Source organism: Prinia subflava, chromosome 12, assembly GCF_021018805.1.
Source record: "Prinia subflava isolate CZ2003 ecotype Zambia chromosome 12, Cam_Psub_1.2, whole genome shotgun sequence".
Classification (NCBI taxonomy): Eukaryota; Metazoa; Chordata; class Aves; order Passeriformes; family Cisticolidae; genus Prinia; species Prinia subflava.
In genome coordinates, this window is record NC_086258.1 from 7844108 (window position 1) to 7868069 (window position 23962).

General features: G+C 47.6%; 2 protein-coding genes across 2 annotated transcripts in view; one reads left to right on the forward strand and one right to left on the reverse strand.

Annotated features, from left to right (window-relative positions):
- The first annotated feature begins 225 nt into the window (after window positions 1–225).
- BRD3OS (BRD3 opposite strand) lies at window positions 226–2957 on the forward strand. Its single transcript, XM_063410188.1, has one exon. It carries the CDS (start codon window positions 242–244, stop codon window positions 509–511), a length of 270 nt encoding a protein of 89 aa, XP_063266258.1. The 5' UTR covers window positions 226–241; the 3' UTR covers window positions 512–2957.
- A 1544-nt stretch (window positions 2958–4501) lies between these two features.
- Window positions 4502–23962, reverse strand: part of BRD3 (bromodomain containing 3) — a 36141-nt gene continuing 16680 nt past the window's right edge. Inside the window, exons 3-12 of the mRNA XM_063410187.1 lie at window positions 23633–23770; window positions 22533–22680; window positions 20892–21106; window positions 18771–19142; window positions 14359–14487; window positions 13793–13984; window positions 13238–13473; window positions 12445–12737; window positions 10537–10665; window positions 4502–9385 (exon numbers count right to left, since the gene is read on the reverse strand). Of these exons, the coding sequence (XP_063266257.1) occupies window positions 9270–9385; window positions 10537–10665; window positions 12445–12737; window positions 13238–13473; window positions 13793–13984; window positions 14359–14487; window positions 18771–19142; window positions 20892–21106; window positions 22533–22680; window positions 23633–23770 (1968 nt within the window). The 3' untranslated portion in view covers window positions 4502–9269. The remainder of the gene's footprint in view (window positions 9386–10536; window positions 10666–12444; window positions 12738–13237; window positions 13474–13792; window positions 13985–14358; window positions 14488–18770; window positions 19143–20891; window positions 21107–22532; window positions 22681–23632; window positions 23771–23962) is intronic.

A 23962-nucleotide genomic window follows, 5' to 3' on the forward strand; every position in this document is an offset into this window, starting at 1 on the left:
ACGCAGCGGTGGCACCGCTGGATGAGCTCTCACAAGTCCCGGCGTGGTTCTGAAGCCAGCCCAGGCTGCCTGCTGTGGTTCTAGGGCCCTGCGGTGCCAGCAGCTCGTGGATCCCAAGAGCCGTCCCTGGGATGTTCTCCCTTGAGCTCCAAGCAGGAACCACCCACCTGGACGGGCCCAGCGGGGTTTATTTCGGAGCTGTTGGGAAGGAGCTCCCGCTGCCGGAGCTCTCCTCGGGCAGATGAGCGACCCGGTGATGAACGGCAGGGTGCCCCTGCCCGAGAAAGCCCTGTCCGAGGGCTACGCCCGCCTCAGGTACAGGGACACCTCCCTGCTCATCTGGCAGCAGCAGCAGCAGAAACTGGAGTCGGCTCCCCCCAACACGTACCTGAGCCGCAGCAGGAGCATGTGGTACTCGCAGTACGGCAACGAGGCCATCCTGGTGCGGGACAAAAACAAGCTGGATGTCTCCAGGGACACGGGGCAGTCCAAGTTCTGTGCTATTATGTAATTCCCACCCTCGGGAATCCACACGTGGAGAGGAAGCAGAGCTGGGGGAGGTGGGTGTGCACCTCCCTCTCACAGCCCTGCACAGGAAGCGACGTTTCCAGGGGAGGCCGGGGAAGGCTGAAATTTGATTTGTTTGGTTTTTGCTGTTTATGGACTCCCGTTCTGCATGTCGTTGAGTGTGTACAACAAACCCAGTCTCGCTGGGGAGCTCCCAAGCCTGTTGCATCTTGGCAGGGGCCGTGCTGGACCATGTGTTGCTTGGAAGTGGCTCGTGTGCCCTGAGAAACACCCGCTGGCACCTGGGCACCGTCCCCAGCCACCCTCACCGGCCAGTCCTGCTGCATTTCCAGAGCTCTGGGAGTGCTGGTGGGACAGAGGCGAGCACAGATCTGTTCCCATCAAGGCTGTGGTTTTAAGAAGTTGGTCTCCAAAACCACCTGGCCATTATTTGTTCTGTCTCCCTTCGATTCCTGCTCTGAAGTGGTCTCTTCCAGCCAGGAGTGGTTTGCTGTGGGAACAGGGAGAGAATATGTTGAGAATTTAATCCGAGCCTTTAAAGCACCTGGTAGGAAAGATGTGCTGGAGCTTCATGCAAAGCAAGGGGCCCTCTCTGATCCCACAGATCAGAGGGATCATGGAAATAACAGGAGCTCTGGAGTCAGGGGAGCTGCAGATCCCTGGCCCAGCTTCAGCAACAGATCCCTGAATGAAGCACCTGAAAGGGAGGGAGCAGGAAAGCAACAGCAAGAAACCCCTGTAAATACACACAAATCCTCAGGGGCACGAGGAAACTCCTGCACAGCACAGCCCCACCCCTGAGGTGGGGTACAGAGGGAAAGAGGCCACTCTGGAGTCCGCTTTGCATTCAAATTTTAACGCATGCAGTAGCTTGGAAGGGTTTAACTTCTAGTTCAGGTTGGATCGTAGGTTTGGTGCATGTATTTTAGGAGTTGTGTCTGGGATTGTTTCGATTAACTGGAGGATTTTAGGAGGGAGAAGCACTGCCCTGCTCGGGCACAGAGGCTGCTGCTTTCAGGTTTAAGTTTCTGTTGAATCCTGACTTGCTCAAGGCAAGGTCACGCTGAGAAACTCAGCCCAGCAAGCACCTGAATCTTTGTTAAGAACAGAACTATCACTTCCAGGGGTGTGAATTATAGCCCAGGGTTCAGCAGGAAAGTTCTTCTTCAGGGTTCTGCCCTTTCTGTCCTGCCTAGGCCGTGTGTCCAACCCAGCAGTGCCTGGGCACAGGCTTAGCTCCAGGCAAATCACCATTTGATGTCAGCTTCAGGATGGATTATTTACCTGCCTATTATTAGGCACAGTCATTACTTCTGTTCTATTTATCTAAAACCTCCTTTGCATTTTTTTCAAGCACTTTATTTATTTAATATATTTTTTTTAAATACAGTGAAGAATCTCTTCCACCTCTCCCGTGTGGGTGAAATGCTACAACGAACACACAGACACTCAGCCTTGCTGAACTCAATGTCCTGAGCAGAACACACCTGTTCTAGAGTGAAATCTTAGAGCTTTGGTGTCCTCAGCCCTGCTCCATAGCACTGCAGACCACAGGCAGCTCGCTGCTTTTTCCAAGCACTATTTCTGCATGTGTTGGTGTTTGGTACCTCGTGTGTGTGTGCTCATAGATTTAAACCTGCTGCACCTCGCTGCTTTGCAGACCCGTGCACTGCTCTGCACACAAATAACCCTCTTGGTTTTGTCAGGACTAGCTCTGGAGGAGAGACAAGTCAGTGAATAAATGTTTTTCAAGCGGGTGAAAGCGTTCAATGAGATTCACAAACCCGGCGAGGTGCCGGGGGAGCATTGCCAGGGATGTGTGACCCACCCGGGCCTGCAGCTCTTGGCTGAGTGCACAGGAGATCATTTACTCAAACAGGCTGGGCCCAGAGCTCCCCTGGGAACTGCAGGTGGATTCACCTGGAGAAGCAGGAGGGGTGGGTTCCAGGCCAGCCCTGGGGAGCACGTGAACTCTGGGAGTTTAAGGAACAGCACATCCCCCAAACCGGCTGTTCGTTTCCTTTTCTTATAGAAAAAGAAATCCAACGCTTATTTTCTTTTTAATTTCAGTAAGGGAGATGCTTATTTTGGGTGTAATCAGTCTCTTTTTGTTAACGTGGCTGGTAAACCAAAATTCAGTTATTTTGCAGAGTGTTAATTGGACTATACAAGACTAAACCCGTAAGAATGTGCATAAATTCTTCCAGGATGGAGGCTGGATGTGACAGTGCAGGAAGAAGAGGATGAGTTGTCCTTCCATCTCTGTGAATGTGACTGTACTTTTCCATTTCTCTGTGTCCCTGGTCACAGCAGGGTTGTGGAGTGGCTGCTGTGGCTGTTTCTGTGAGCCAGTTGTGTGGTGGTGATGCACTCGTTTCAAACACTGTTGTAGCCTCTTTGATAAAGTGCATTAAAATGATTTGAATGCAGCTTTGTGAGTGGCTGTTTTTCCCCCTGCAAGCCCACGGCTCTGGCACTGGTGACAGCTTTTGGGAGGGAGGAATCCCCTCAGTTCTGGTGGGGCTCCCAAGCAGGGGAGGCTCCTCCAGCTCCCCAAGGCCAGCAGCGCTCTCAGGGCTAAGGAAAGCCTCTGGATGTCACACTGAAATCAGGGAATTAGCAAAGCTGGAAAAGACCTCAGGGATTGTCACATCCAGCCTGTGAGCAATCCCCACCTTGTCACCAGCCCGGAGTGCCACATCCAGAACTTCCTTGGGCACGTCCAGGGATGGGCACTCCAAACCTCCCTGGGCAGCCCTGCCAAGGCCTGAGCACCCTTTCCTCGAAGGAATTGCTCCTGATGTCCAACCTGAACCTCCTCTGACGCAGCTTGAGGCTGTTCCCTCCTGTCCTGGCAGTAGTTCCCTGGGAGAGACCAAACCCCACCTCACATTCTTGTTTTGGGCAGCTGTAGAGAGCGAGAAGGGCTTCCCTGAGCCTCCCCTTCCTCCAGGCTGAGCCCCCTCAGCTGCTCCTCACAGCACAGAGTTCCCAGACCCTTCCCCAGCTCTGTTCCCTGCTCTGGACTCATTCCAGCCCCTCTTGCAGAGCTGGCCCCAGGATTCAAGGCAGGAGCAGGGAGAATTGAACCTCGATCATGTCCTGCGTGTCCTCCACCTCCTGCCAGCCTGGAGGAACAGCTCTGCCTGCTGCCCCTGGAAATACCTCACAAACATCCTCACTGCCTTGCAGATTGTTTAGGGGACAGGTTGAACAAACAGCCCCTGTGGGAGCATCACTGCTACAGGAACAGAGTGAGCCAGGTTTGCTGAAGCCTTGGAAAGGCAGTGAGCAGGAAGGGGTTGGAGAAAGACGAACCCTGGGGCAGCCTGGCTGTGGTAACCCCACCTCACACAAAAACCAAACAGCAAAACCACCCCCAATCCTCTCCCATGCCCAGAATAGCTCCTGGCCCCTGCACAGCAATGCCAGGACTCTGCTGGCACCGGCACCAGCTGCTCCAGGCTCCCTCTCCAAGCTGAGCCCTCCAGGTCACCCTGAGCTCACAGCCCTGGCTGCTGGCGCAGGTGACAAGGTCCCTCCGCTTCCTGCAGGTCCTGGTGGCTTCCAAGATGCCCCTGGGTGAAATCTCATTTCCTTTCAGCCCAACTTACCTCAGTTAGGAGCAATTCTTACAGAATTTGAGACCCTGCAGACTGCAGGATGCTGGGGAGAGTTCGAGCCCTTCCTTGGCTGCCCTGGGACATGGGAGCAGCTGAAATTCCCTCACAAAAAAAAAAAAAGGATTTAAAGCAGTTTTATTCCAGGTACTCGGCTGTGATTCAGACACCCCTGAGGCTGCCCCTGCTCTGAGGGCAGTGGCCCTTTGAGCCTGACATTCCCCAAAACAACTCCCACATTATTCCAGGACTGGTGGCACCAGGATTCAATACCTGACGTTTGGCTCCTGGCCAGGTTTGTGCCACACCTGGAAAAGATGAGGAGAGGGGAAAATATGGGATCAAACTGCACACACCAAACAAGTTTTCTTTTTATTATGAAAACAAAACGAATGCCCCAGGACCAGGGTCCATGATTACCAGTAACATCAAAGATTACTTTCTAACTCTTTTTTTTTAAATTCTGTTTTGTTTGAGGCCAGCAATTTGCAATAAACAAGCTAAACTACTTACATTGACTCATTTCTTTTCAATAACTGACATTTACAGGAATATACTAGAAATGGCACTAAAAAGTTTTAAGAAAAAGAGTTACGGTAAATTTGCATGCACATCATACAGAAAAGTAACAATTTTCTTTTTTTCTTTTAAATATTAAAAAAACCCCAAAATAACAAAACAAAAAATACAACAACAAATCTTTCTGGATTGGTTATGCCAGTATCAGGGCTGTGTTCTATGTGGCCTGTGTCAAATCCTAGCTGGTAGTTTAATTTAGTTTTTAAAAATGACATTTTAAAAAGATATGCAAATACCATTTTCTTTACAAAATGCAGCTCAAGCAAGATAACGCTGCTGTGTAAGGAATCCTAAATTTCTCTTTACTGATGCAGAGCCTGCCCACAGTTAGCCCTAGTGGTAACTGCTCAGGGTCGAGAAGAGACTGAGAATTTAAAATCCAGTACTAAAAGGTTGTGGTTTGTCTTTGTCATGCCCCAATCCCTTCCCCTCAGCTCCAACCCCAGCTTTAAAAAAACACCATTCCTTCCAAAACAAGGAAAAAAAAAACCCAAAATTAAAAACTGGTCTAAAAGTCCCCAAAGCAGAGAAAGAACTAGATTAGGTAACTGCAGTCTGCTTCTACCACATAGAGAACAGGGAGGAGAGCGCAGGGGGAACTCAGTGTGGATTTCCACACACAGAAATGACGTTTGTGTGTGTTTGGAGTCACCACCCTCCCAGCAGTGACACAGCCCTGACACATCACTCCTACACTTACAGACCCTGGGGGTGGGCAAGGTTCAAACCACATCAGTACAAAAATTGAAATTATTTCGTTGTGTAGACGACACATTCGGTGTGCAGAGAGCCGAGAGATTCCTTCGGTCGCTGGGATGGGGATCTCCCTCTGGTCCCACTGAGCCACGAGACAGGCTGAGTTTACAATCAGAGAAAAGGTTCACAAAGTTTTTAAAAGGTGCAGTAATGCTGGTTGATTGAGAAAGGTCTGGTCAGATATTTTGTCAAAACAGGAATTTGTCCGAAAAAAGCAGTTTCAATAAAACTCTGTGTGTATGCATACATATGAAATCATACTGATTTCAGTGAAGTTTCCCCTGGAAAACAAAGTTAAACTTTGTTCATTCAAGAAAAATTCTACCATAAAAATTTTAATTTTTTTTTTTCTTTTTTTTTTCTTTTATTCTTAAGTTTAAAAATGTTCTTTCAAACGTTGCATGTTTGATCGTTTCGAAGTTGTTTCGTGACATCTGGACTGACGTGTCATGCAATAAAACCCAGTTAAATAAATGCTCTGTTGGTTCAGTTCCCAACTCATTTAGGACTGCTGCTACTTGCTCTGGACTGGAAACATCTTTTCTTTCCTGGAGAAACTCGGGATGTACAAGAGGCACCCCCATGGCCATGGTGGGGATAATGAGCACTACGAATAAGCTGGGAATGGAAAAGTGTAAGGACAACATCTGGAAGTGAGGAGTCACCAAATTCTTCCCTCAGTCGTGCCAAAATGGATTTCTCCTTGCTCCATTTTGCTGGGAACACAAAGCAAAGTTTCCCAGTAAGCGGAAGCCCAAGTTGCAGCTGGTGGATCAAAGATGTGCAGGAGGTTCTCCCCACTCCGTGGTGGCCGTGGCAGGTTGTTCTCCTGAAAATCCCCAGGCTGGGATGGTTTTCCAGCTCAAACTGGGATCCTCCTCCAGTGCTGAGCCAGCCTCAGGCCAGGCCTTTTCCCATCACTCCACAACCCTCTGGCTCCAACTTTCCCAATTAATTTTCATGGCACAGCCCCGTGGCTCCTTGAGGGATGTCTGTGTGTTCCAAGGGCTGTTCCTGGTGACAGAGCTGAAATTCCCAAGGGTTTTTTTTGTGGCAGTGATGCTGTCACCTCCGCTTTGTCCTCCCCACAGAAGCCACCACCACAGCTCAGGGTCAAGCATGCAGGAAAAGGTCCCAGGAAGGGAGAACTGGGAGTTTGTTTATCCAAATGCCGTGGCAGTGAATTGGTTGCAATTATTCCTTAAAATATTCCTTGGTTTCGATCATTCAAGTCGCAGGCAACAGGAGAAACACAGGTGAAACCCAACCCCGTTAAAAAGAAACCCAAGCTCTTAATTAGGTGAATATTACATTTCCTCATAGTAAATTCTGAAAATATATTACCAGGGATCTGTCTGGGGAAAGGTTTTGTAAGGACAGAACTTAAAAAAAAAAAAATCAGAACTGAACTTCATTGGTAATAGAAAAGAAAAATCACGAATTTCAGTAAAAATCAGAACATTTTTCTTTCAAATGCTGTGGGAAAGAATCTCAGGTCACCAGCAGATTTTGAGATGCCCAAGTGTCCAGCAAATCACCCCTGGCTGATGGGCATGGATGCAGCTGGAAGTGCAAGCCTTGGAATGCTGCACCAGGCAGGAATTCCCAGATTCCCAGCACAGGGACATCCCCAGAGCCCAGCACAGTCTCCTGTTCCAGCTCCCCAGGCTGGCGTGCAAAGGAAATCATTGCTGGCCTCGAGGGGCCTCCAGGGCCACTCACCTGCAGGGAAAATAAAATCTGGAGCAATTTGCACCACTGGGAGAGCACAGGAAGGTGAATTTTGGGGCTGCCCCACAGGAGAGAGGCAGTTTTAGGGGCTGGTGCTGGACATGGAAAGGCAGAATTTTCTGTTAAACTCTGTATTTTTTTTTTTACAATAAAACTTCTGCCCCTCAGATTACAAATTTGATATCATTATAGAACTGATGTTTTCCTAAAACTGGATTAGAAAAGGATAAAAACCCCCATGTTCTACCACAACAAAAGAGGGGGGGAATGTCCACTGAGAAAATAAAATTGTGTTGAAGTGTATGTCTCCAAAATCTGTACAAAACAGGAAAAAAGGGGGCTGGGGTAAAAAGAAGAGGAAAAAAAAATCTAAAAATTAACACGCCAAACATGACAGAGCACCAGACACACAAGAGACTGGACTGTAGCACCTGTAGGTAGAAAGTCCAAGGAATATAAATAAAGTAGTGGATTTTTATTTGCTTTGTTGTTGTTGGTTTTTTTTTTGTCTGGTTCAAACCTCATTAAAAGTCTGCCTGTCTGCTGGCCTGCAGAACCTCAGCTTTGCTTTTGTTAGGTTTTATTACATTTTAAATGACCAATGGTGTTTAATAAATAAATTCATGGTATATACATGAAATTAGGGACACTGAAACCAGGGTATATTGCAGCAGTGCAGGTCAAAACGTTAGGCTGGACCGAAAAAATAGCAAACTTTAAAAAAAATTAGCTTTTTTTCTTTTTTTTCTTCTCCCTCCCCTCTTTCTTCTTTTCATTGAGGTAAAACATTTCAGTGCCTGGAACTTGAACCCTGCCTGACACAGGAGCAGCATCCCCTTCCTAGGAGCTCGCTGCCAGAATGATGAGGAGAAGGGAGAAAAGCAAAGCAAACTCCAAAGCAAAAAAGGCCAAACACACACAAAATCCCTCTCCACTTCCCCTGCCAGCTCAGCCTCAGCTGGAGCTCAAGTGCTGCTTTATTTTAAGCCCAGACTGAGGTGTTTGTCACGGAGAAAATCCCCAAGATGTGCCCAGTAATGAGCACATGACTTGTGCTGGTCACTGCAGGGATCACTCCAGGCTCCAGCTGACAACTTCCAGCCAAAGAAACTCCTGTCAGTCCCATGAAAACTTTCATAGAGAGCATCAATTTCCTGGAAATTATCTGTTTAATAGTAAAAATAACATTCCCAAGAAACTTGAGCGTGTCCCTTGCTCCCTTCTTCCCAATGAATCCCCAGGAAAAGTGAAGCTTTCGAGTGGAAAACCAAGAAATGCAACCACTTCTATTGCTTGTGTGCTTAAAAGTTAAATTCATGCTTCAAGACCTTCCTGAACAGGTGCCTAAGCCTCTACCAAGATTAAAAAAAAAGCATGTTAGCAATCCACAGTACATGAGAATTTTTTTGGATTTTTTTGTTGTTTTTATGTAAAAAGATGATAGCATCTGACATTTTCATCACACTGTAGACTTGGAGATTAAGAATACTAGTGCTAATAACAAATACACCAACTAGTTCAAAAGCTAACATCTTTCAGATACAGTACCATTTTACAGAGATTTCTTTTAAAAAAGATGGTTTTTTACCTTGTGTGAGCCAGGCAGGCTTATTAAAAGAGAATATTCTGGGGAGAGGGAAGGGCTGGGAGGAAAATGTACTAAAAACCTTGCAGAAATTTCTATTTATCTCCTGCTAAGAGCTCAAAGTCCTTCCATTTTCGACCAATTTTCTCCAGATAAATGTAAATTTTAGAGACTTTATGCAAAGGGAACTATTTGTCATAAAGTCTAGTCACACACACACACACTCAAAGATCTTTGACCTATTAAAAGACAGCCCCTCCCTCCCCACCCCCCAAAAAAATGGAAGATACCTTTTGTAACACTGAGTTAAAAAAAAACCAAAATAAAAAACGAGTCAGAGAAAAGAGAGAGGGGATAAAACCTGACCAGCGTGGCCCGAGAGCAGGGATTGAGGAGGGGAGGGGGCACTGCAGAGCAGGGGCAGGGAGGGGGTGTCCGTTTGGGGGTTGTGTCCGTGTGTCTGTCCCAGCTCATTCCGAGTCGCTGCTGTCCGAGCTGGAGCCGCTGGAGCTGCTGCTGCCCGACTCGGAGGAGCTGCTGCTGCTGAGCCGGGAGGGGCCTCCGGAGGGAGTGGAGCCGGATTTCTCTGCGGGGAACAAGGCAGGGAAGGGGTCACTGGCAAGGAACTGAGACAGAGGGGTTGCACACAGTCCCCGGGGTGACCCACGGGGTGGTGGCCGTGGAGGTTTGGAGCTCTGCTGTGGGGCAGTGTCACCTCTGAGCACACCAAACACCCCTCGTGAAGGCTTTGCTCACACTGGGGAACCTTTGGAGCTCTGCTGTGGGGCAGTGTCACCTCTGAGCACAGCAAACGCCCCTCGTGAAGGCTTTGCTCACACTGGGGAGCCTTTGGAGCTCTGCTGTGGGGCAGTGTCACCTCTGAGCACAGCAAACGCCCCTCGTGAAGGCTTTGCTCACACTGGGGGAGCCTTTGGAGCTCTGCTGTGGGGCAGTGTCACCTCTGGGCACAGCAAACGCCCCTCGTGAAGGCTTTGCTGGCACTGGGGAACCTTTGGAGCTCTGCTGTGGGGCAGTGTCACCTCTGAGCACAGCAAACACCCCTTGTGAAGGCTTTGCTCATGCTGGGGGAGCCTTTGGAGCTCTGCTGTGGGGCAGTGTCACCTCTGGGCACAGCAAACACCCCTCGTGAAGGCTTTGCTCATGCTGGGGGAGCCTTTGGAGCTCTGCTGTGGGGCAGTGTCACCTCTGGGCACAGCAAACGCCCCTTGTGAAGGCTTTGCTCATGCTGGGGGAGCCTTTGGAGCTCTGCTGTGGGGCAGTGTCACCTCTGGGCACAGCAAACACCCCTCGTGAAGGCTTTGCTGGCACTGGGGGAGCCTTTGGAGCTCTGCTGTGGGGCAGTGTCAGCTCTGGGCACAGCAAACGCCCCTCGTGAAGGCTTTGCTAGCACTGGGGGAGCCTTTGGAGCATCTTGAGCTATGGGGGGATTTGGGATTTTTGAACCCCATTTTTGAAGCTCTGTGGTTGGGCTGCACTCCAGGTTAGCACAGGGAAGATCCCCCTCCCTCTGAAGGAGGAATTTCCTCCCAGACAACTCCTATGAACCACCCAGGAGTCTCCACCTGGCTGGGGACCAAAGCAGCCCCACACAGCAGCTCAGAGGGAACTCCCTGAGGGTTCCTGTCACAGAGACAAACCCCAGGCAGAGGTTTTGACCCTGTGACAAAGTCTGCCCACTTTTGGGGTGCTGTTCTCACATAAACCCAAAGCCATTACCTTTCTTTGCAGGCTTCTTGTTGTTGTTTAGCTGCCCGCTGACGTCCTGTAACCGTTTTTCTAGTTCTTTCTTCTTTTCCTGAGCTAACTCTTCTTTTGACTTTGCTGCTTGCTTTTTGCCACTGGCAGCTGTGGGGGGAGGAACGCAGAGTTTCTGAAAGTGCAGGGATGCAGGGGGAAAAGAGTGGACATCACTATTTTACAGGGCATGTACATCTGTGTGCACACTCTGCAGTGACACTGCCAAGATCCAGTGCTCACACAGCAACTACACATCCCAGAGAGAAGATAATGCCTGACGTTGCCTTGCTCATCAAATCACCACCATCCTGTAACATGCAATTTTTTAAGACAGCTCTTCTGGAAAGTATTTTAGAAGATAGAAATATCCACGTATTAACCTTGTCATTACAGGTTACTTACCAGCCAGTTATATGGTCAATAATTACAGATTTGTAATTACAGAATTGTTACATGGGTTTTCTGCCCTGTAAAATAAAGTGTCCCATTAAAGGTTGTCAGGAGTAAAGCATCTGCCATTAAAACTTCCGATCCCCTCACGCAAGAATCTACTGTGGTTTATGTTGCTCTAAACAGAAAACAAAACAAACAAAGGCAAATTAAAAACCAAGTGAGGCAAAGGCTGGCAGACAACAGGAATGTAACTGCATCAGGATGGAAAGGGTGAGAAGGACCAGCAACACTCACATTGCCAAGGAAAGGAAATATTCCTCCAAAGGAGGAGTAATTGAACACAGGTGTTGGCCAGGACTGGAAGCACAAGACAGGAGCCAGATATTTTGCCTGATCCAGTAAGGAAATACCTACATTTCTGGGAGCTGTTTTAAAGCAATGGTATATAAAAATAAAATAACAAAAAAAAGAAATCTGGAAAGCACAGTCCTAAGAGGGAACACTCAGCACAGGAGTCCAGCCAGCCTCAGGGATGCCAGGCTCACAGGGTGGATATCTGAGGTTATCTGTGTTACTCTATGCTCTGGTTCCAAAATTGAAGGATGCTTCCTGTTCCTAAGCACTCTGGAAAATCCTTTCCTGAGCTATGCCAATAGTGAAGGATTCAGGGGAAAAAAAAATAAATCAAAGCAAAAAGAAAGTCTGCACTTTGCTTAGGCCTTCTTGAAAATCTTGGGAGGAAGGAACGGAGATGCTCTGCAAGAGCAAGGAGTAGCTTTTGTGTCATAATCTCAAAAGCAAAACTCCCTTCACCAAAGGGCCAGGAGCACTTCAGGTTAGTGATCCTACTGCTGTCCAGCTGGAGCTAAACTCTCAAGGAGCTGCAAGAATTCAATTTGTGGACGAGGCATGAAGTCTGTCCCACACTGAACCACACGCTCAGCAGCAGACTGACATTCAGCCTCTGGACTGACAGAGGTGAGGGCAATGTGGTGATGAGGACACACAGGAAAAGCTGTTTTGGGGTGAATACACGACTCAGACACGCCCAGAATCCACAGGTAACCAGGTAACCTTGTGCAAATCATTTATTGCCTTGGTGGTTTGGATCCCAACCACGTTTTTTATTTCCTTCCTAATTAGATGCTAAACTATTCAGCATAAGAAACTGATCCTTCCAGATAACACCTGACACAATGAGACTGAAACCTTTGCAGGGCCTTCCAGAGCCTGGCTAAGTACTAAAGGCATCCCACAGGTCTTGCAGAGGAACACACTGACTCTCCAGGTCTCTGCAGCAGGACACCATGGGAAGAAAGAACAGAGAAAAATAGGAAATTTCTGTACATTTTCTCAGGAGAAAAGAATCTCTTAAAAATTCCTGCCATCACATACCCAACAGGTAGATAAGAGAATCTCAGTACACATGCCCTGACTCCAAAGCTGAGCCCAAGAGCTGCTGAGGGGAACACGTGCCCCGGGAGGGTAACTTACAAAATGGTTTCCTTTGTTTTTTCTGTAAACAAGATTTCACGTATCTCTCCAGTTCTCGTAACGTTGTGGGCTTCAAGGTTTCAAAATCTATTTCAATCTCGTCGGGATTGGAGTCTCTGAGGGAAGGTTCCCGGGACTGGATGATGTGAACCACCCTGCCCAGCTTCTCCCCGGGCAGGCGGTTGATGTCCAGGCTGAGCTGTCGTTTCTCATCATAGGTCATGGGCAGCCCTTCCTCCTCCTCATCCGAGTCGTAGGTCGCAGATGCCTGTTTGCCTCCTTTCTTGGGCTGCCTGGGGAGGTTGTCAAGCATGAAAACATTCATGAGGACACAGCAGTGAATTCGGTTTTTTCCCCTCAACTCCCTTGGAACAAACGTCCCCATGCTCTTGGCTTTGAAGCTCTCGTCAGATGGCTGGAACAGCACCACAAGTGCTGAAAAAGTTCAGCAGCCTGAGATCAGCTGTTGTGTTCCTATTATATTTTAGCCCTGTGAAGTGTGACAGCGAGCCCAAGGAGCAGCAGGGGGGCAGCCATGAAATAGCACATTCTTGGTGGCTGCACAAAAGGCAACCCCCAAAACCTTATCTGAGAGCAATCAGGCAGGGATTCAAAGAGCTGGACAGTGAAAACACAATGGTTCCACTGCCAGCTCCAAGTTAAAGACTCCCTGGAGTTGTCTGGGAATGGGAACAGTATTCAGCAGCAAATTAACAACTACTGAGCTTCTCCAGGAATTAAGGACAGAGCTGGAAGCTCTTGGCTCTCCCCCTCAAGGCACCTTGGCTCTCACCTGTTAGCTGTGGTTGTGCTGTTCGCTTTCTTAGCTGGGGCTTTCTTCTGTTGGGTTTGTTTTGGTGGTTGAGCCACCTTGGGTTTCTTCTCCTCCTCAGCTTTGACTTTGTGCTTTTCTTTTTCCTTTTCTTTATCTTTCTTTTTCTTCTCTTTCTCCTTCTTCTCTTTTTTTTTCTTTGGTTTGTTCACTGGCGCTTGGGACAGTGCAGCCAGCTGCTCATGGACGGCTTTCAGCTGGGAGAAACAGGGGAAAAATCATCAAGGCAAGGTGACTGCTGCCTCCACAAACCCTCCCCTCTAGATCCCAAGGTCTAAGTATATCCTAAAGTCAAAAATCAAGCAGTTTATACTCTGGGATCCCAGAAGGAAAGAGTATCAGCACTGAGAAAAACAAAGATTACTGTTACATCAAACTGATGGTACAGCTGGATGCTTTTCCCCTTCGGCTGGGAATGTTTCCCTGCATGCCAGCCTAGGTGGGATTTTTTAGGACACAATTCCTGCTGCTGTGCTCTGTCTAATGCATGGACACGGAGATGGGATGGTGCAGTACCTGCTCCTGCAGCTCGGCCAGCCGAGTCGCCCGCTCCTCCTCGGAGTCGGAGCTGTCCGAGTCGGAGGAGCTCTCCTCGCTGCTGTGGCTGCTCTCTGTGCTTTTGCTCACCACTGGCGCTGTCGGGGGAGGTGGAGTGGGGGCCTCTGCAGGCTCATCGGGCATTTTTGCAAACCTCATCTCAAAGACATCCTGCAAAAAGGAGGAAAAGTGGTGACCAAAGGAGCCTCGGCCACAAACAGCTCGCTCCTGTCACTTATATACATCAGGGGCAGGGTCTTTGTGCATTACAAGTAAATAATAATATACAGAATATCCTTGCCCGTCTGGAAAGCCCAAGAAAATTCTCTAACTGCTTTAAAACCAAGGATTAGAATATTTTAGGAGCTGAACGTGGCATTGGGTCCATGCCATGTGAACAGCACAGAGTCCTGCAGAGAGCACAAGGCTCTTTCCAAGGGCTGGAGGAATCTCCCTTGTTGGTGCCAAGAGCAGATCCACACCTGGACCTCACCTTGTGCCTGAACTGAAAATACTCTGGCAGATGCATCTGCAAAAACCTTTACCTGGAGCTTCCTGGCCATGGCCACCACCTCGTGGTCTGGAGGATTGTACTTGTAACAATTAGAGAACATTAACCGGATATCTGCTGCAAAACCTTGTGCATCCTGGTACTCCCGACTGTCCATCTTTTTCTGCAAATAAACAAGCCAAAGGGAAAGGAGAAAGATAAAAAAAAAAGCCATAAGCAAAAGGCATTTGTAGCAATTGCATGGAGGACATGAGAACCTCAGAACAGCCTCAAAAATCCCATCTAAGAGAATGGAAGTTTGATTTGGGTTATTGGTTCCTAAACAACTTTCAGAGTTTCTGCTTTGTCAAGCAAGCAAACAAACACCAGGCAACCAAGGAAGCTGATATTTGATAGCAGTTCAAACACTAAGATTCTTAAATGGCTTTCTTTTCTAAGTAGTAGAATACAAATCTGTCAGGGGCCACATTCTATCAGAAAACATTTAGAAACCATTAGAAAAATCATTTAGAAGAATGGATCAGGAGCTAATAAAAACAAGGATCATGGATGGAAAGGGCAAGAGTCAGCAAGCAAGTTACAATTACAGGAGTACCCGAAGTGTGCATTTCTATGTATGCTTGGATATATTTGCCTTGTAAATCTGAAAGGGCAGAAAAGATCACGAAAATCTAACTGACTTCCTGCTAACAGAGGGCAGGAGGTTTGCTCTGCAATTCCTACGGCAAAATAGGCATTTACAGTTAAACTACAACTCCCACTCTTAATTTAAAAGTCCAACTGATAGAAAGGGATACAGGCTTCACCCCTTATGAACCTACTCATAATGTTATTTCCTAGAGTAGTGAGGATAAATGTCAAATATTTGTACCTTGTTCCTTTCTCTTATTTTTCAGCTCTCACTTCCAGCCATTTCTCTTGCTGTTTGGGACTCCATCACTTGGGTTTAGAGAGCAGTTTATAGCATTCCTAGCACTTAATTGATTTTATGCATATATTACTACTATGTATAAAACCTTAGCTCCAATTACTCCTGCTGAAAGGAACCAGAAGCTAACACCAAGTTGCATTTGCATTTAAAAGACCTGGGTTTAAAGAAATTCTCTATTTGCCAAGTGCTTACAGGCTTCCCTTTTGTATGTCTTGGGCACCTGTGTCCCCAGAGAAGGGAAGGGTTGACTGGCAGGCAGGCTGGGGACATGATGGGGACAGACACACAGACATCCCCCATCCCAACAGCAATCAGGGATGCTCAGGGTCTGGCACCCACTCCTAACACAAACAAAATTCCCATTTTTCACAGAACTACAGAAATTTCACAGCTATGCCAGACCTTCTGTCTTAAAACACTGCAATGACTCCTGGAGTTTTTGTGGTGAAAAGGGCAGAATTTCACCTCCAGGGATTCAGCTTCTGAGGGACCTGATGCAGGGTGACACCCCTGCAGCCTCACTCCCTGCTGTGCTGCAGTCAGAATCTGTCAAACTTTTGTCAGGAGACCTCATTTTCCTGGTGAATGAACCAGGAGCCAGCCTGGAACCACAGCACAAAGGCACAAAGGGAAATAAAGTTTGTGGCGCTCCTGTCTGAAAAGCCTCTCGGGCCAATTCCAAAGCAAAACATATGTTCAAACCAAAGGGCCCGTTTATTTTAAAATACATCTTACTGCATGAAAGGCCTTTTTATATTTGTTTGGCATACTCAGGGCCTGATTACTGCCTGTGAAATACATTCCAGTGTCTGAGGCTTTGCTTTTCATCCAAACTCAACAGTTTTCTAGCCCTACAGTTTTAAGCTATGAATTTTTGTTTTGTTTTCTTATAAAGAATAATTAGCTTAATAAAAGAAAGAAAAGCATTTTAAAATAGGGGGCTGAAATATTTTGTTATAAATATACTTGGAGATATCCAGCTGCTTACCAAAAAAAGTGATTACATTTACAACTGGAAATCAGGAGTCAGTCACCCATCCTCTGTCCCACAGACAGCATCTGCCACAGCAATCTCATTTTTCCCCTCAATCAATTGTTTAATCATCTTTACTGTTCATAAATTTGTTTCCTCATGTCTAACATGTCCCTTGCTCTAAGGTAAGTCTTGTCCTGCCCACAGAGGACACAGAATGTCTCCTCCAAAAAATGTCTCCTCACTTTTAAGACCCTGAACTCAGCAGCTCTGAAACTACAGCAGTTCACTGCAGGAAAATTAAGGAGTGAGCAGAGTTACATCCCTGGAGGAAGTGCTTTATTCCAAAAGCAAACATCTTGTGGAAATCCTCTTGCACAGTTAGGCTTGTTACTTGTTCACCACTGAGTAAAACAAAGGCAGAGACATCCATGTCACTGCTGGGGCCTGGCAGCCGGAGGATGGAGCAGGAGAGGAGCTCCAGGTCCCCCAGCACCACAGAGGGGGACAGAGATGTTGTGCAAGTGGTCCCTGCCTGCCTGGGGACAGGGCAGCAGCAGCTGCAGCCTCAGTGCATCCCACTCCTCACAGGGAATTAGAGCTGCTGCCTCTCTCTCCTCACACTTCCATCCTGTCCTACTCCCAGCAGTTCTGCTCTTTCCTTGGCTGTGATAAAGAGGATTGAGGTGGAGATGAGCTCACAGATCCTGTCCCTTCAGCTGCTCCCATTCTCAGTCCAAGCTCCAGCACATCCCTCTGCTCCTTCCTGGCTGCAACAAGCCCAGCTACAGCCCCTCCATCTCACCTGTCCCTGGCACAGTGACAACAGCCAACCTGCCTCCTCCACCACACACAGAGAAAACAACCTCCAAATCCTCCTGGAGACACCTCTGCCAGGGAAAAAAATGCTCCTGGACATGAAGGATATTCTCTGAGGAAAATCAAACCTAACACAGCCTCAGAAGCAAAGAGACAAGATGTGTTACAGCTGCAGCAATGCTTGTGTTTTACTTTTTCACATAATTCCTCCCAGGTTACTTTGGAGGCCCTTAGCTGTGCTGCTTTATCACAGCCATTGTCACTTGGGCAGAATTAAATCTAAAAACCTTTCAGAGCCACAGAGGAAGTCCCTGACACTGGAAAATGACACTCCCTGCAAATGGCAGGTTTCTGTTCCATGCAGTGAAGGTATTACGAGCTGCATCTCTGAGAAGTCACACCATGATCTACAGGCCAAGAGCAATGACAATAAAACACTCCATAAAAAAACAATACCAGACAGCACTTCAAACAGCTTTATTAAGAGAAATACTGCCATGTGGAATGAGAAACCCAGAGTCTTTAGGTGTAAAAGACTCCACTGGGTTTGTCATCAACCTGTCTCCAATTTTCTACACTACACTAGTCAGGTGCAGAGGGAGGATATCACCTGCACTTGCCAGAAAGGGGCAGAGGTGTACAATTTTAAAGAATGAAGTCAGGGCCTTAAAGATGCTTAAGTATGAGAAGTCACCAACCCAAGAAATCACAGCTTTGCACCTAGATTTTTCAGAAAACAGCACAGGGATCTCTTGCAATAAGAAATCACCTAAGCTCACATGGAAATACCAGTTTGAGAGGGTCAGGATTTCACTCTGTCCATCTCTAATCTTCCTGCAAACACCTGGGGCTTCAACTAGCAGGCTGCAGGTATCTCTGGAGACCCAGAGCATCCCTAGGGTGGATGCATGGCACACCAGAGTGTGACACGCTGCTCCCGGGTACCACACAGGATCTGCCAAGGAACAGGACAGGAAGCACAACCACAGCTGCCCTTTTGTCACCTGGGCACTCAGACAATCCCAGGCACTGGCTCAGCTGGCAGTAAAACCCTTCTGGCAATGCCAGTGAAAGCCAGCAACAACATCTTCACCTCCTGCACGTGGAAGCCTCCCCTCCATCAACACAGAATCCAGAGCCTGGCTCACAAGATGGGAACTACAAAGACACAGCTTTGCTTCATGGAGGGATTCAGCAAACTTCCAAACCTACTAGGAGAAACAAGAATACTGGACTGTACAAAGCTAAACTCTTGAGGAGCCAAGCATGAACCACAAAACCATCACACATCTCCCTGAGTGCCATCACATTCCAGTTGAATTGCTCAGTGTAAGCCTATCTGCCACCACCAGGTAGGTAGGCAGCAGCTTCTGGAAATGGGACACCATCAATTGAATCCTAGGAAATAAAGCACCTCCTCCTCTCAGAGTGCAACACAATCCTAAGAACACCACTTAAATACCTGGACTATCCACAAAGAGGAGAGGATGTCATTGTACTTTGCTTTGTGTACATCATCTGCTTTGTAGGGCAGGAAAAAAAAAAAAGCTGTCCTAGGTTATGGCAGAAAAGGGAGAGGGAAAGGGAATAAAATATAAAAATATCCAGCTGGTTTCCAAACAGGTTCTGTTTCCACCCTTTCCCCTTCCCCCTCCCACAAAGGAACCAATCCTCTGCAACCAGAGAGACCCCTGCAAAGAAGAGTTGATAAATGAGGACGTACTTTCACAGTACTGAGATCCATGGGGTGTTTGATAATATCGTGATAGTCATGTAATTCCAAGGCCTCTGCATCCACGGGCTTGTAAAAGGGCCATGCATAGGCTGCGTGCTTCTTGGAGAGCATCTCCTTGAGGATGCTGTCACAGTACTTGAGGTGCTCAGAGAGTTTGCCCTTCTTGCCCGCGTGCTGAGGGACCTCTCCGTCCTCCAGGTCTTTCTTTGGTGGTTTGATGGGGCGGCCGCCGCTCTCCCTGCGCGCGATGATTTTGGCCTGTTTGGGGTCCGACAGGGGCGTGGGGGACTCGCTCCTGCTGGCGGTGATGGCAGACGTGGTGGGGGTGGTGGTGTCTGCTTTCCGCTTCACTCCCTTTTTCTGAAACAGCAGAGGGACAGGCTCTGTGAGCACACACCCAGCAGAAACCCCAGCACGGCTCAGCCTTAGTTTTGCCTGTGCTCTGGTAGAAAAAAGCCCAGTTATTTCACTGGGATAAATGGGATTTGTGACTAGAGACTCAAACACACAATGGCTGTAACACTGCACATCACCTGGGCCAGGGTAAGCAACCATCTGCAAGGCTCCAACCCAGCCCAGCCAGGCTGCAGAATGGGATGGGCCTGGGTTGGAGAATGGGATGCAGAATCCCTGCAGAATGGGATGTTTCCCTGAGATGGAAGGCAGGATCTCACCTCGTGTTTGCCAAGGGAAAGGAGGGTGCCCAGTCGGTTACTGCAGCTCAGGACTGAGCAAGTGTCAGTAACTGAACCACATGTCTCAGTCCCCAGTGGCAGGATCAGGCTGTAAGTTCTGAACCAAAGCATATTAATCACCAAAGACCCATGAGCTCTCCCTCTCCTGTCTTTAGTAGGTGTGCTAAGGTAGGTTTTGCCTTCAGCAAACAAACCCTCTCCCATAAATTCAAGCTGTGACTGTCCAGTCAGCTCTCTCGTGGTCCTACGAAGGATTTATTTCTCCAGAGAGGGAGATAGGGAGGAAAAAGTTCCTGAGAGAAATCTACGGGAAATCTTAAGTAAATCCCAAGCAGAATTAATTTTGCAGAGTGTATTTGGCAAACTCACTTCTGGGTTCATCCCTGAGTTTTAAAATGAAATTGATTTTCAGAAGCAAGTTATTTGGACAGAAACTGATATACGAGACAGGTTTCTGAGGAGGACAGCTTAGCTGCAAGATCTGAATTACAATTTCTCTAGCAATTCCTAAACTATTGGGTTAAAAAGTAAAACAATTCTGTGCCTCTGCTGGTCCAAGCAACCTCACAACCAAAGCTGTTGCAGTTAATTCCACAGTTTAGATAAAAACACCTCCAGCTTTCTCTGAGCTATGCTTTCATCATTTTTAAAGCAATACACAGCTTGCTAAGAAAATTTCAATTATTTAGATAATGTCTTCATTTACCCATAAATTAACATAATAAATAGCAAAACACCAGTGACAACTCCCAAAGGATTACTCAGTAAGGAAGACAGAACTAATGCACCCAAAACCTGCAGGCAACATCAGTCTCCTCCAACTGGAGTGACAGGCTTGTCTTGAACTGGTTGAAAGCAGAGAGGAACATTCCTAATGCAAACCTTAAAGGAACAGCCCCAGTAAAACCAGGAGCTCAGTGAGACAGGGAAGAGATGCTCTGAGCTGCAAAGCTTAAAGGAACAACCCCAGTACAACCAGGAGCTCAGTGAGAGAGGGAAGAGATGCTCTGAGCTGCAAACCTAAAAAGAACAGCCCCAGTAAAATCAGGAACTCGGTGAGACAGGGAAGAAATGCTCTGAGCTGCAAACCTAAAAAGAACAGCCCCAGTAAAACCAGGAGCTCAGTGAGACAGGGAAGAGATGCTTTGAGCTATTTGGTGCAAAATACAGAATTCCAAGAGCCCTGGAGGAGCTGCACAGGGGAAGGCTGCGAAAGGAGAGGCTGGAACTGCGCTGCAGCAAGCCCAGGTGCCACCACCTCGGCCGCACCGTGTGAGAACTGGCAGAATTGCTCTCAACCCTGTCCAACTCAAGAACCAGCGCTGAAAGCAGGAGGGCGGGGAGCCAGCAGCGAGGGCAGGCAGTGCAGCCCTGCTCAGCAGCGCTGTCTCTCCGAGGAGCTGCCCGGGTTTACCTTGACGACCGGCGGCGTGGGAGGCACCACGGGCATGATGGGGGCGGCGGGCGGCGGCGGGGCGGCGGCGGCAGGGGCGGCGACAGGAGGGACATTGGCGGTGATGGTTGGCACGGGGGTGGCGGCGATGACGGGCGTCTGAGACACGGCTGGAGGGACGCTCTGGAACGGGGCCGGTGGGGACACGGAAGACACGGCCACGGCTTGCTGCGCTCCTTTCAAACGAGAGGGGAAAGGCGCTGCTGGTTACAGGGAGGAGCAAACTGGGAGCAAACTGGTGCTGCTGGGCTTGGCACAGGGATCCCAGGGAGAGCACAGAGGACACAGGGTGATTTACTCAGTGCTGTTACACCCAGGGTACAACAAAAGTAAAGAATCGCTGATCTAAGTCCTTGTACAAAATAATTCCAGCTTTTCACACGCAGTGTGTGTTGCTCTGGGACAGTCTTCACCCCTTGGATGCTCCCAGAGCTGCACTGAGCTCAGCTAAAGAGCAGGACATGGAACAGTGGAAGGTGTTTGTACCATGCAAACAACAACAACCACTGCCCCGAGCCACCTGAGCAGCCAGGAGTCCAAAGCACTTCAGATTTCCCACAAGGGCACAGGGTGGGACTCTTGCAGGGACAGGAGCTGGGCTCAGTTACTCCTGTGGGTCCCTTCCAACTTCAGATTTTATGATCCTCAGTAGAGTTTACGCCTCCTGATGCTGCACCTGCACTGCTAAAAACCTGCCTACTGGTGTAACATTAAGGGGGATGAACCTACTACTTAATAACCAAAGCAGCAATCCTCCCTTCTATGTTTTATCAAAGGATGTTGAAAAGATAAATCATCATTAATTTCTCTGAGCTTGGATAGACTTATAGCTCCATTTAGCACCTGAAATGTGGCAAAACAGAAGAACAATTGACTTTCCCAGAGCAACAATTAGACCTTGTTTAGAGGAAAAAAAAAACAAACTACAATAATTTAATTCAGCCCACACAAGGTCCTTTATGAACTGTTTTACCATGCTTGGAGATTTTAGTCCTAAATCCATTTAAAATCAATTCTAGGTAAGCTGAACTGAATTTAATTTCCACTGATATGTAATGATCTACACAGCCTTTTGCAATGGCTTAATAAATCCTTTAATTTTATGATGTTGTAAGCATGTGTGCAAAAGAAAAATATACAGGGTTTAGGGAATTAGCAAAATTAGAGTCCAAGTCTGCTGTGTCAGATTTCTGCTAGGACCCAGGGTGAGCTGTGTAAACCCAACTCTGTAAAGACTTTCCATGCCATGGTCTGGCACTGGCAGCAGACTGGCATTTCTGACTACCTTGTTTTTTCTTGCCTTGGTTTCTTCTCTGCATAGAGAAGCAGCAGCACTGCCCTCCCTCACTGAAGCGCTGCCAGGATGGGCAAGTCACAGATGGCAACACTGGTGTGACAAATGCAGGGTGGCCTTGTGACAGAGGAGTCCTGAAACCCTGAGTGTGCATCACCCAGACATCTCACACCTTCCTCCCCGCTGCTTTAACTGTGAGACCACACTCTCCCTTCCCAGCCTTCACCATCTGCAAAATCCAGCAGTTTGGAAGGAGGGAGAGGCCACGGGAGCAGCTCCCAACACTCCTGTCCCTGCTGGATCCGTACCTGCGCTCTGTGTGCCCGCTGAGGGCTTGCGACCTTTGCCTTTGGGAACTGGGGGTAGCAACTCCACCTCCTCCTGAGGCATCTGGGCAACTTTCTGCAGAAATATCTTCTCCAGGGCTTGGGCCATGAGGACAATGTCATCTGTGGGCTGCACAAAGAAGAATATGAGCCTTTGTTGTATCGTTCACGTATCTGAAGAAGCGAGGTTGAAGATCATGCTTAGAAAACACTGATGCCCTTCAAATAAATTATGGTATTCAAATGCTGACAGTAAACAGATGAGCTCTTCTCCCTCCTTGCTCACCATTCTCCTGCTCTTCTATTCTGCTCTAGCATGCAATAATTACAGCCCCTAAGGGTGCTACATCCAGAGAATTATCAGGACTTCAGCAGGAGCCTGATAAACCAGTATCCTGTGCAGCAGTGTGGAAGCAGCAAACTGGAACGGATGAGCTGTCCATCCCTGCTTGCCAGCAGGTCCAAGGGAAGAGGCTAAACACACATTCTGTGGCTCAAACTAATTAATTTGTTTGTTTCAGCTGTTCTCCAGTCTGGGTCTATGATGACAAATGACTGGAGAAAACAGAACACAAAGAATTTTAACAACCTAACAAAACAGCAAACAAGCCAAACCCAAAATAATAATAGTCAATCTAAATGTGTGTAAGTATGAACATATTTATGGAGACTGAGTCCAAGAACAGATCTATGATTCTTGAACTCCTTTCTGCTGCTAACAGATACTATTTAGTGCCAAACAGCCTAACACAGCAGTAAAGCACCTCAAAACACCTGCAGAGCACTGCATTAAGTGCAGCTCATCCCAGAAAACTCCTAACTGAAAATAAAAGAAGTAAAAACTTGCTGCATAATCCCAGAACAGAAATCTACCTATAATTAAAAGGCATATTTGCCATTGTAACTAGTCTGGGGGAAGAAAGAGGCAGCACAAAGACAGCTTTGTGCATTTCAAGTAACGTGGTTGCAATTAGTGGCATTTCAAATCCTTGCAAGGAGGGCGCGGAGCCGGCCCCATTCTAAATGTGCACAGTAACAGGGGTAGGTGGGTGTTTTCTAAAGGCTTTTCTGATCTTTTTTACCTTGTTATAAATGTAACAGTTTGTAAACATGGTGTTGAAATCCTGCATACATTCACTGGCACTCCAGTAATAGTTGTGTTCCAGGCGCTTCTTGATCGTCCCCATGTCCATGGGGTTTTTTATTATTTTGTGATAATCCTGTTGGAAAAACAGGGAAGATGTTACATCTGATTCAGTTTTGTTCACATCTCCCTCTAATCCCTGCTTTCTCCACATCCTCCCTCCTAAAAAACAAATTTTGTGGAAATTGTAAATGTAAATATATATTCATTTATTTTCTAATTTGTATCTTTTCAGTCTTACTATTATTACCAACCTGACTCCAAAACA

What these genes read in the sequence shown, in the direction of transcription:
- BRD3OS (XM_063410188.1), top strand. Translation starts at nt 242, where the DNA reads ATGAGCGACCCGGTGATGAACGGCAGGGTGCCCCTGCCCGAGAAAGCC.